Source organism: Eschrichtius robustus, chromosome 10 (assembly GCF_028021215.1).
Source record: "Eschrichtius robustus isolate mEscRob2 chromosome 10, mEscRob2.pri, whole genome shotgun sequence".
NCBI lineage: Eukaryota > Metazoa > Chordata > Mammalia > Artiodactyla > Eschrichtiidae > Eschrichtius > Eschrichtius robustus.
In genome coordinates this window covers 12,519,520-12,532,864 of record NC_090833.1, presented here as the reverse complement: position 1 = coordinate 12,532,864, position 13,345 = coordinate 12,519,520, and the positions used below count along the sequence as shown (strand labels likewise).

The 13,345-nt window shown below is 41.2% G+C and overlaps 1 protein-coding gene across 1 annotated transcript; it reads left to right on the top strand.

Annotated features, from left to right (window-relative positions):
* The first annotated feature begins 3,715 nt into the window (after window positions 1-3,715).
* On the top strand, window positions 3,716-4,657 carry LOC137770171 (olfactory receptor 1J4-like). The gene has a single exon (XM_068552662.1). It carries the CDS (start codon window positions 3,716-3,718, stop codon window positions 4,655-4,657), a length of 942 nt encoding a protein of 313 aa, XP_068408763.1.
* Window positions 4,658-13,345: the final 8,688 nt, after the last annotated feature.

The window sequence follows — 13,345 nt, the reverse complement described above, 5'->3', positions numbered from 1 at the left end:
TGTGCACACACATGTGAAGCCATCATCACAGTCAAGGTCATTGAAATGTCTATCTTCTCCAAAAATTTCCTTGTGTCCATTTTTTGTGGTAAGAAAACTTAACAGGGACTCTACTCTTTTAATGAATTTTTAAGTGCACAATATATTATTTTTGACTCTATGCTGTATAACAGGTCTCTAGAACTAATTCATCTTGTATAACTGAAATTTCATATCATTTGAGTAACACTACGTTTCCCCCTCTCCCCAGCCCTTGGTAACCTCCATTTATTCTCTGCTTCTATGAATTTCTTAAAGTGAAATCATGCACTATTTGTCCTTGTTAAGACTGGCTTTTTCACTCCAGTTTCATCTATGTTGTCACAGATGGCAGGATTTCCCTTTTTTTAAAAGGCAAAATAATATTCCACTGTATGTATGTGCCATATTTTCTTTATCCATTTATCTGTCAATGGATATTTGGGTTGTTTCCATAACTTAACTATTGTAAATAATACTGCAATACACATGGGAGTGTAGATGTATCTTTGAGATCCTGATTTCAATTCTTTCTTGTATGTACCCAGAAGTGGGACCAGAAGTAGGATTGCCAGATCATATGGTAGTTTTGTTTTTAATGTTTTTTGGGAAACTTCATGCTGTTTTCCATAGCAGCTGCACCATTTTACATCCACACAAACAGTGTAGCAAAGTTTTTGTTTGCATGTTTTTAAAAAGTTGTGTGTGACAAAATATTCCATTTAAAAGTTGTATATAAGTTGGTCTGAATCCATACAAACCTTTACACTTTTGACTAGGGGTATAAATCAGAGAGGGCCAAAAAGAAGCACCTTGGGTTTTGTTTCTGTGTCACTGTGTGTCACTCTGTGTGCCACTCTGTGTGTCTGTTTTTGTGTATAACACACTCACAGTCTAATTTTCCTCTCCTTGAATGGGTGTAAAGCAGAGAGTGCTGAGTGCTGAGTGACTTGGAAATACGTGTATGCATTTGACCTGGCGAGACAGTCTCACAGCCTGACCTCTTGTCTCACCTCTAGACATAAACAGGCAGCTTTAGACAATTATGCTATGCTAAGTTGATGGCAATTTGCTAAGTTGATGGCAATTCGTCCAGGTGGTTTGAAGGCTACTGAACTTCTCCAGGGCCCCAAATTTTCTTCATTGATGTTTAATGATTTCCACATTTCCACTTTGGAGAACATGGTGGGGTCAAGTTTGGAACCTTACCAAGTTAATCCAACGACTGTGAGTTCTGATACAACTTCTTGGTCCTACAACATCTGTAATATCTTGGCTCTCTGGCCACATGATTGGGCAAATACTCATGTCACTCACTTTGCGTGTACTCTCAGAACTCAGCCATTTTAAAACACTGGAGATGGAAGGGGAGAGAGAGACAATGGCAGATATGAAGGAAGTTATTTATTGGCAAATTTATTAAAATGCAGTGAGTCAAGTGCTGTGGATGTGCTCTTCTTCAGGGGCCATTGTCTGGGTGTTTACTGTTTCCCTGGATGTGAGAGTGAAACCCCAGAAGCCAACACACATTTTCAGGAAGGTATTTGATCTTGCTTGATGGCCTTCTCCTATCTTTGTTATCTTCAGTTCCTGATGTGTGATCTTGGTCACACTCATCCTGCCTAAATAATCTATTTATTTATTTATCTTTTCGGTCACTCTCCTTTTTTAAAACTATTTCTTTTTTTTTCTTTTTAAATTTTTATTTATTTATTTATTTATTTATTTATCTATTTATTTTGGCTGTGTTGGGTCTTCGTTGCTGTGCGAGGGCTTTCTCCATTTGCAGCAAGCGGGGGCCACTCTTCATCGCGGTGCACGGGTCTCTCACTGTCGCGGCCTCTCTTGTTGCAGAGCACAGGCTCCAGACGCGCAGGCTCAGTAGTTGTGGCTCATGGGCCCAGTTGCTCTGCGGCATGTGGGATCTTCCCAGACCAGGGCTCGAACCCGTGTCCCCTGCATTGGCAGGCGGATTCTCAACCACTGCGCCACCAGGGAAGCCCTGGTCACTCTCCTTTTGATTGCTTCTTTTCAGTCAATCCTTTATTAACCCTTGTGACATATTTTCTAAATTAACAATTTCTTATTGTGCTAAAATACGTATAAGATAAAATTTACCATTTCAATGATTTTTAAGTGTACAGTTCCGTGGCATTAAACACATTCACATTGTTGTACAAACATCAGCACCATCCACCTCCAGAAATTGTTTATCTTCCCAGATGGAAACTCTGTACCCACTGAAAAATAACGCCTCATTTCTCTCCCCTGCACCAAGCCCCTGGCAACCACCATTCTATTTTTTTCTTTCTTTTTTTTTTTTTTTAGCTTATCTGTTATATTTTCCTTTTCCTTATAATATTTTTGAACCTCAAGTAATTTTCACTTTTATATATTCCAGTTTACCAATATTTACCCTATGGTTTCTTCTGTTGCTCTTTTCTTTTTTTTTCTTTTTAATATTTTATTTATTTATTTATTTATGGCTGTGCTGGGTCTTCGTTTCTGTGCGAGGGCTCTCTCCAGTTGCGGCAAGTGGGGGCCCCTCCTCATCGCGGTGCGCGGGCCTCTCACTATCGCGGCCTCTCTTGTTGCTGAGCACAGGCTCCGGACGCGCAGGCTCAGTAATTGTGGCTCACGGGCCCAGTTGCTCCGCGGCATGTGGGATCCTCCCAGACCAGGGCGCGAACCCGTGTCCCCTGCATTGGCAGGCAGACTCTCAACCACTGCGCCACCAGGGAAGCCCCATTCTATTTTTTTGTCTCTATGAATTTGACTATTCTAAGGATCTCATATAAGTGGAATTATACAGTATTTACACTTTTGTGACTGTCTGACTTTACTTAGCATAATGTCTTCAAGGTTCATCCATGTTGTAGCACGTGTCAGGATTTCTTTCCTTTTTAAGGCTGAATAATATTCCATTGTAAGTATAGACCACATTTTGTTTATCCATTTATTTGTCAGTGGACACAGATTGTTTCCATCGTTCGGCTATTGTGAATAATGCTGCTTTAAACATGGGTATACAAATATCTCTTTGGCCCCTGCTTTCAGTTCTTCTGGATATATTATCAGAAGTGAAATTTCTGGATCATATGGTAATTCTGTGTTTAAGTTTTTGAGGAACTGCCATTATGTTCCCTTTTTTCCTTCCTTCCTTTTTTGCTTCTTTCCTTCCTTCCTTCCTTCCTTCCTTCTTTCTTGTCATTCTAAGTTTATGTGTTCAGCACTTATTCTGTACATGGTACGTTACTTTCCCAATAATGCTTTAAGTGGTGTGTGTGTGTGTGTGTGTGTGTGTGTGTGTGTGCAAGACAGACCCACGCACATAAGCTGTCTGGCTATAAGGCCATGGAAGGGACTGTATCTTATTACTCTCCCCCTAATGTCTATCGTAGTGTCTTCATTATGTTAAAAAAAGAATGAGGTCTTCCTGATTTCAGTTGAAGAGTTTGATTGATGTTTGAATGATGTCTCCAAGTGACTGTGTCAGTGTTCAGACAAATCACATTCCACTGTTCTCACCAGACTGGATGAGGCACCAACGTGTGAGCGCAATGCAGTGAGATATTTCTGTACAGTGACACAGCCACGTGGAGGAACATATGTGACCGTATGGTAGTCGCTCTGCTCAGTATGTCTAAGTTCCTGACGTTTCCAGTTTCTATTCATTCCCAGCAGAGATAAGAACAGCATGAGGAGGGAGAACCAGAGCAGCGTGTCCGAGTTCCTCCTCCTGGGGCTCCCCATCCGGCCCGAGCAGCAGGGCGTGTTCTTTGCCCTGTTCCTGGGCGGGTACCTGACCACGGTGCTGGGGAACCTGCTAATCCTCCTGCTCATCAGGCTGGACCCTCGTCTCCACACCCCCATGTACTTCTTCCTCAAACACTTGGCCCTCACTGATGTCTCCTTTTCATCTGTCACTGTCCCAAAGATGCTGATGAACATGCAGGTTCAGTGCCAATCTATCACATACGCAGGGTGCATTTCACAGGTGTATTTTTACATACTTTTCGGTTGTGTTGATAACCTCCTCCTCGCGGTGATGTCCTATGACAGGTATGTGGCCATCTGTCACCCTCTCCACTACACCACTATCATGATGGAGAGGGCGTGTGTGCTCCTGGTGGCTGGCTCCTGGATTCTCTCCTGTGGCAGTGCCCTTCTGCACACCCTCCTGCTGGCCCAGGTGTCCTTCTGTGATGACAACATTATTCCCCACTTCTTCTGTAGCCTCCCCATCCTACTCAAGCTGTCCTGCTCAGACACCTCTCTTAATGAGTTGGTTATATTCACTGCAGGGGCTGCGGTGGTCATTCTTCCATTGACTGGCATCCTGGTCTCTTATGGCCGCATTGGGGTCTCCATCCTGAGGGTCCCTTCTACCAAAGGGATCTGCAGGGCCCTGTCCACCTGTGGCTCCCATCTCTCTGTGGTGTCTCTGTTCTATGGAACCATTATGGTACTGTACTTTTCCTCCTCATCGGGCAACTCCAACGACAAAGACATGATTGTCTCACTGATGTACACAGTGGTGACTCCCATGCTGAACCCCTTCATCTATAGCCTAAGGAACAGAGACATTAAATTGGCTCTGGGGATTCTTTTCAGAAACAATCAACTTTTCGCCAAGTGAGGATCAGCTAGCCATGTTCTTATTTCACCCACTGACCTTGTCAGAAATGTCCTCTTAAAAAGTTGCGTGCCGACCACCCATGTCTCTAGCACCTTCCCATCTGTCCTTTACAGTCACTACGTTATTGGACCAATCCCTTTCACTTTCGTCTTATCTGTTGCCCATTTATTCTTCCATAATCCTAAATATGGCATTGCCCACAACATACATGTGACTTGTGGTCTTCAAAGCACCAAACTCCTTATTAGTCAGATATGTGATTGATCATTCTGAATACGTTGCACTACAGTTTTATCTTCCTGAAGAGAGAAAGACTTGCTAAGATAACAACACACACACGAACCGCCTCTCTCAAAAGGAAAACATGACACTGACATTTTATGCTTCCTTTTTAATGAAGAAATCCGGTTTGTTTTAAGCTAAGATTAGAGGTATGAAATACGATTATATTTTGGACCAAGCTATACCTTCTCATATCCTGAGTTTCTGATCCCCAGGTGGTAGACGGTCAAGATTCTCAAACGTGTTATGGCACTTCACTTTTCTGTAATGAAATGAACATTTGGAATCTCAAGTAGAGCCAGTTTAAGTTTTGTGGAATATTCTTTTGATAGGTTAAAGAACCCTCCTTAGTAATAGGTAATATAACTTTTCATTATAACTCACAGTTTCTATCTGTTGAAATAAATGAGATATAAACCAGCTCCTTATTTCCTCTATCTTGTCTAGTGTTTTCCAGAGCTACAAATATTCAGTTAAGTTTCTAATGTTTAGTTTTGGTAAAGTCCAGAATGCTTACCCTCTCAATGCAGTATCTAGTTAATAAAGTACTTTTGATTGTTTGCTAAAACCGAAATAAACTTTAATTTGATTATGCCTGTGACAGTAGGGAACCACAGAGTAGTCAATCCAACTACCATATTTCCCCATTCTAGGAAGGCTATTGTTTTTCCCTCTAAAATGGATTTTTGTGTGGAGAACAGCCTACAGCTGTCTGATTAATTTTAGTCTGGGAAAATGAGTGTTGTCTTTTTCCCAGAGACCTCATTTCTAACAGGAAAAAACTAAAATATTTACTGCTGACTATTATGTGCCACGTAGTTTTCTCCATTCTGGGAATACTAGTTAAAAAAATTAACCCCCTTGTAGAGTTTACATTCCACACTCCTGTCCCTGCTCATTGTGTTCCTTTTTTTCCACGGCAGTTTTGAACCTTCTAACACACCATAAGCTTTACTTATTTTTAAAATTTTCATTGTTTCTTTACTGGAATGTGAGCTCTATGGAAGATGGGTTTTTGGCTGAAGTAAGTAAGTTGTAAGTTTTGTTGGTAGGTAAAAACTTCTATGAATAAAGGAGGCATAAAAAAGGGGAGCAAGGGTGCTGGGGGTGAGGTACATAGTTTAACATTGTGTGGTCCAGGTAGAGCTCATTGGAAAGATAACAATCAAACAAAGATGTCAGTGAGGACAGGTAAGTGAGCCATGGGAGGATATGGGCAAAAGCATTCCAAGCATGGGCATCAGCACCTGGAAATACTCTGAGGTGAGATGGTGCCTGGCCTATTTCAGGGACATTGAGGGGCCTCTGTAGTTGGACAGGGCCAAGTAGGGGAGGATGGTAGGCGATAAGTTTAGAGGTATCAGAGGACCAGATTTGTAGGACACTTAAGGTCATAGTAGGTGTGTTAGTCTAGGTTCTCCAGAGAAATAGAACCAATAGGGGGTGTGTTTGTGTGGAGAGAGAGAGAGAGAGATTTATTGGAATTGGCTCATGTCATTGTGGAGGCTAGCAAGTCCAAAATCTGCAGGGTAGGCCGGCAGGCTGGAAACCCAGGGAAAAGTTGGTTTGAGTCTGAGGCAGCCTGCTGACAAAATTGTCTCTTCTTTTTTTTTTCAAAATTTTTTTGGAGTATAGTTGATTTACAATGTTGTGTTGGTTTCAGGTGTACAGCAAAGTGAATCAGTTATACATATATATAAATCCACTCTTTGTTTTTTTTAAAAGCCCTTTCCCATATAGGCCATTACAGAGTATTGAGTAGAGTTCCCTGTGCTATACAGCAGTTTCTTATTAATTATCTATTTTATATATAGTAGTGTGCATATGTCAGTCCCAATCTCCCAATTTATCCCTCCCTCCCTTATCCCCTGGTAAGCATAAGCTTGTTTTCTAAATCCATGACTTTGCTTCTGTTTTGTAAATAAGTTCATTTGTACTCTTTTTTTTTTAGATTCCATATGTAAGTGATATCATATGATATTTGTCTTTCTGTGTCTGACTTACTTCGCTCAGTATGACAATCTCTAGGTCCATCCATTTTGTTGCAAATGGCATTATTTTGTTCTTTTTTATGGCTGAGTAATATTTCATTGTATATATTTACCACATCTTCTTTATCCATTCCTCTGTTGATGGACATTTAGGTTGCTTCCATGTCCTGGCATTTACATTTCCACGTAAATAGTGCTGCAATGAACACTGGGGTGCATGTATCTTTTTGAATTATCAGAATTGCCTCTTCTTTGGGGGAGGTCAGTCTTTCTCTTAAGGCCCTCAACTGATTGGATGAGACCCATCTACATTATGGAGGACAATCTGCTTTATTCAGCGTCTGTTGATTGCAATGTTAATCTCATCCAAAAAAATACCTTCGTGGAAACATCTAGAATTGTGTTTGACCAAATATCTGGGTCCTGCAGCCTAGCCAAGTTGACACATAAAATTAACCATTGGGCTTCCCTGGTGGCACAGTGGTTGGGAGTCTGCCTGCCAATGCAGGGGACGCGGGTTCAAGCCCGGGTCTGGGAAGATCCCATGTGCTGCGGAGCAACTAGGCCCGTGTGCCACAACTACTGAGCCTGCACGTCTGGAGCCTGTGCTCCGCAACAAGAGAGGCCGCGATAGTGAGAGGCCCGCGCACCGCGATGAAGAGTGGCCCCCGCTCACCGCAACTAGAGAAAGCCCTCGCACAGAAACGAAGACCCAACACAGCCATAAATAAATAAATAAATAAAAATTTTTAAAAAATTAACCATTATAGTAGAATTTTTGGTTTTCAGTCTGAGTGATTTCGGAACCTATTGGAAGAGAGTCAATAGAGGAATAACATGACCATACTTGATTTTTTTATTGTTTCTTTAAAAACACCCAGATTTTTTGAGGTGTAAGTGACATACAATAAACTTTGTATATCTAAAGTACACAATTTGACTAGTTTTGACATTTGTATACACCCATGAAACTATCACCACAAGCCATCAAGATCATGAATTTCCCTGATGTCTACCCTACTGCTCTCTCTTTACTCCTCCCATCTGGCCTCAGGGGAACCACTAATCTGTTTCTGTCACATGGATTAGTTTGCATCTTCTAGAAGTTTAAGTGGAATCATACAGTGTGTATTCTTTTCTTGCTGCCTTCTTTCATTCAGTGTAAACATTTTGAGATTCATTCATGTTGTGCTGTTTATCAATTCATTTTTTTAAATTGGTGAGTAGATATACCACAGCTTTTTGATGGATATGTGGGCTGTTTCCAGTTTCTGTCTATTAAATAAAGCTGTTATGAACATTCTTGTATAAGTCAATGTATACATATATACATTCTTTTTCTCTAGTCACATGCTAGGTATATGTTTAACTTTTTTTCCCATTCACTACTTTTATTTTTTTTAATTTTTATTGGAGTATAGTTGATTTACAATGTGGTGTTAGTTTCTGCTGTACAGCAAAGTGAATCAGTTATACATATACATATATCCACTCTTTTTTTAGATTCTTTTCCTATATAGGTCATTACAGAGTATTAAGTAGAGTTCCATGTGCTATACAGTAGGTTCCTATTAGTTATCTATTTTGGTATATGTTTAACTTTTAAAGAAATTTTCAAACTGCTTTATATTCCCACTAGCAATGTATGAGAGTTCCAGTTCCGTCATAGCTTCAACAACACTCAATAGCAGTGGTCCTTTCAATTTTAGCCATTTGAATGTAGTGGTGTAAACCAGTTTACAGACCTGGAGCCACTTGATTGGAGGGGGGTCTGGGTTTCTGTGAAAAAGAATCCTGTAACACTGGGTATTTTTTGAACTTCCTGATTCTCCCTAGCTCCGGTGCCTGGTTTTTACCATACCCGAGCACTTTTCACCATTTACCTGCCATTTGTTCTGCATTAACAATTTTTTTCTGCCCCCCCCCCCCCAGTTTGCGTGTGTGTTCCACAAGAGGGATTTCTGTTTATATTATTCCCTGTTATGTCTCCAGAGTACATATCAGTGTTTACCTTTATGAAAGCCTTAACAATTATTTAAGTGAATGAGTGAATGAATGAACAGATGAATTCATTCAACAACTACCAATCACAATTGTCTGTTGTAAGCCATAGCTGATCCCTAGTGATACAAAGACATTGACAATAAACCTTAACATTTATTAAGCTTTCATTATGTGCTCACTTAACCATCCTTCAAACTCACACAAAGAGTATTATTATTACTTCCATTATGAAGAAACTGAATCTCAGAGATCTTTGATAAATTGCTCGGGTATGCTCTCTTAGTAGGGGGATAGCCCAGAGTCTTTTTTCCAGAGTGATAGAGTCAATCCCCCTATTCCTGAACAAAGCACAGACCGTACCTCACAGAAGACTGGGGAGACATGTACATTTTTTTTTTAACATCTTTATTGGAGTATAAGTTTTTACAATGTTGTGTTAGTTTCTGCTGTATAACAAAGTGAATCAGCTATACGTATACATACATCCCCATATCCCCTCCCTCTTGCATCTCCCTCTCACCCTCCCTATCCCACCCCTCTAGGTGGTCACAGAGCACCGAGCTGATCTCCCTGTGCTATGTGGCTGCTTCCCACTAGCTATCTATTTTACATTTGGTAGTGTGTATATATGCCAGTGCTAGGGGGAAGGGTAAGCTGGGACGAAGTGAGAGAGACCTGTACATTTTAAGGGGCTCTGTGCTTTAATGGAAGCCTGGGTAGGTGTTGGGGAGCTTGCAGAAGCTTGCTGAGGCCCTTACACTGCCTGTACCATACATTGCTGTACAGAGAAGCTGAACCATGATGTAGAGGTCCCGGGCAGTAGGGTAACTTCTACTTCCCATCTGGAGACTTAACCAGAGCCCAAGGTACCACTGACGTTAGGGACACTTTCTCCTGTGACTCCAGCTACAACTCAGTCCCTTTGGACCCTAAACATACTCCTTTCTGAGGGGCTGGGAGGAAGTTGGGCAATTAGCCCCAGTCGACTGTTCCTCTAGTCAGGGACTTGGGGTTCTTTCCCTCTGGGGTCTCTTTCTGATGAGCAAAAGAAGATCTTCTTGCCCACTGTTTTGAAGCTTGTGAACAGACATGAGAGTCTGTAAAGGTCCTCAGGCCACTGAGGTTTGCTCTTTTTCTTTGGATCCTGGGTCTTCTGGACAGAAAGTGAGGATTCAGGTAACAGAACGAAGCAGAAGGTATCAGAACTCATAGCACTGGTATAACTCGGAAGGAGCCCAGACATCTCCATAGTCGTGCATGTATGTCTGTGTGTAAATGTGTGTATGTGTGACCATCAGAGATGTTATGTGTATTTTTGCAGGTGTATTGTGTTGTATGGCTTTATGCATGTATGTGTAACTGACAAACACACTGAATGACAAACATACTAAGATGTATATCGGTCAGAGAAGCTGGAAATTTCCTCTCAGTGTGTGCTTATTTTACTTGCATTTGTTGCTTGTGTACTGTATGTAAGACCTTGTGCGTTGCTTGTGATTGGAATATGTATGATTTCTTGTGACTACAATGCCTGTGGCAGAGGATGCTTGAGAGTTCTCTGTGTGTAGCTGTGTTGTACACGTGTATTTTGTTTGTGAGTTTTGCATAGATTTGTGTGAAGCTGACTCACACCCTGACTGTATTCACCTACTTTGAGTATAAGCTAGAGAAATCTATAAATCCCCATTTGGCAAGTGTGTGTCTGTGATAGTGTGTGAGTGCTTTTGTAAGACAAATCCACACTTTGACTTCCTTCACACAGAAGATACAAATATTTGTGTATGTGTGTAACATTATCACATTTTGACTCTCCACTTGCCTGAGACCAGAATCCACACAGGCAGCTCCAAAGGAAGCCCACTTTGAAGCACTATTGGCATCCATTTTTCATTGATTTGAATACTCCAGCAGGACCCCTGGAAGCTCAATATTTTTGACATGCTTCTTCGATTTTGGTAACATAGTTCAGAAATGAAATGCTCACTTCTGGTGTCACATACATCGACACTCAAATCTTCGCCTTTTTCCCACTTAATAGCTTTGTGGCCTTGGGTTTGGCCTTGGTGATGCTCAGTGTCCTCTACTGTTAATGGGATCATGATCATTGCTGCAAGATCTTGTCTGTAAGGTGCTTCACAAGTTCTAGGCACATCCTGAGCACTTACTAAATTGTAGCCTCATGGAGGCCAAGACACCTGACTCGCCATTTCCCAACTGCTCAGGAGACAAAATTTGGTATAAAGACAGGAAAATTAGGCCCATCCATAGGCTCTCTAGCAAGCCCTCCTCTCCCACCCCCCAGGTCACAACTTCTTTTCTTCATTACTGAGCAATTTCACCACCTCTTTCATACATGGTGTTGATGGAATCCAAGCGCCATTTGTATATTGTTCCCTTCCCTTCGAACTGCAGCTCCTTGGTGTCATTACGTGCTCTGGTTCTCCTGTAGGAGATCTTTGAGACCCTAGCTTAAGTCTGACCTAGCAACTTTCAGGGAGAAGCCAGTCCTGGCAGAAGGGTCAAGTACCTGGTCCCTCCTTGTGTCCCATGAGCTGTCAATTAATGACCCTGAGCAACGCTCTGGTCTGGAACAAGCATCTACTGACAGGGTCTTACACAATGTTAATGTCAAGTTCCTCTCCCAAGCATATTTTAACTTTAACTTTTCATGTTTCTTATTTAACTTTAGCCTCTCTACCCCCCATAAAAAGAAATGGGTGGATTCTCTCTCTAGCGAAAAGATTATCAGAAAATCAACCTTTGAGGCCAGGTTCCACTATACAGTATCTCTGTGAGATTGTTTAAGTGATTTCACTACTCCTGCTAGTAAAATGAAGGAAAAAAAATCACTGTCATCTCTACTTCTCACACACAAACACTGATGGATTGAATGAAATCGAAGGCATATGAAAACCATTCGCAAACTAAAGGGTCGCAGGAATAAGAAGGTCGATAGTTATCTGAGCAGGAAGACCCCTTCAAATCCTGAAATAATATTTCTTAATGTCCTGCCTATTTTATCTAGTTAAAGAGAGGGAGAAACAGTGGAGTCATAGGAGCAGAGATTCCAATACATTTTTTAAAAAACACAGGAAAGAATTGTGACTATAGAAGTTACTAACTGTATGATCATGCTAGTTTCCTACTCCTTCTGAGTATGTTGACAATGAAGTTTTAATAACACCTACCTCCTAGGACTGTTGAAAAATGTAGTGAGGCTATAATCCAAAAATATATTAGTCTGACATAGTGTTCATTAAATGTCAGTTATTATCAGTGTGAAGATCAATATTGGGAAATAGTGATGGTCAATCAGGTAACTGAATTCAAATAGACACCTCCAATCCTTCAGTATCTCCCAGCTCTCAGACCCCAGATTTCAGATCTCAGGTGTCTTCCTATCTGTGAATATCCAGATCTGAGGCATGAAACACCAGATAAGGATGGAGATAGATGGAGATCATGCACAGAATTAAGGTTTATTTCTTGGCAAGAAGATAAACATGCATTAAGACAAGTTCCACCGGGGAATTTACCCCAGTGATAGCATCTGAGCTCAGAAGCTCACCTTAAGAATGTGAGAGCTCAGATAGACACAAATTTTAGATCAGTTTCTTGGTCTTTTGTGCTGAGCATCTCATAATACTGTTTTATTAAATTCCTGAATTTGATACTGGATTTTTTTGGATACTTATCCTGTTATAAAAATAATTGATAAAATTTTGTGTGTATTTTATGCAGGACACTGTTCTTAGATATTAATGTGCATCGAATTAGAATCCTCTTATTAACTCTATGAATGTGTGATATTGGTCTCTTCACATTACAGAAGCACAACACGAGGCCAAGAGAGATTTAACATCCCAAGTCATACAGCTAGAAAGCTGTGGGGCCTGAATCGTAACATGAGGAATCTGGCTTCAGGTCCACACCTTTAGTTGGTCCTTTGTCCAGTGTTCCCTAGAGGGTCAGTATCCAGAAGAAAGAGGTCCTGTATGTCCTATTTATTCTTTACTTTTAATATAAATAAATAAATAAATTTATTTATTTATTTTTGGCTGTGTTGGGTCTTCCTTGCACGGTGCAGGCTTCTCATTGCGGTGGCTTCTCTTGTTGAGGAGCACAGGCTCTAGGCGCACGGACTTCAGTAGCTGTGGCACACAGGCTCAGTAGTTGTGGCTCACGGGCTCTAGAGCACAGGCTCAGTAGTTGTGGCGCACAGGCTCAGTTGCTCCACAGCATGTGGGATCTTCCTGGACCAGGGCTCTAACCCGTGTCCCCTGCATTGGCAGGTGGATTCTTAATCACTGCGCTACCAGGGAAGTACCTGTCCTATTTATTCTTGTGTCTCCAATCAGTAGTTTAGTGCCAGAAACATGGTTAATTAAAAAGAAAACAGGAGAATGAATTT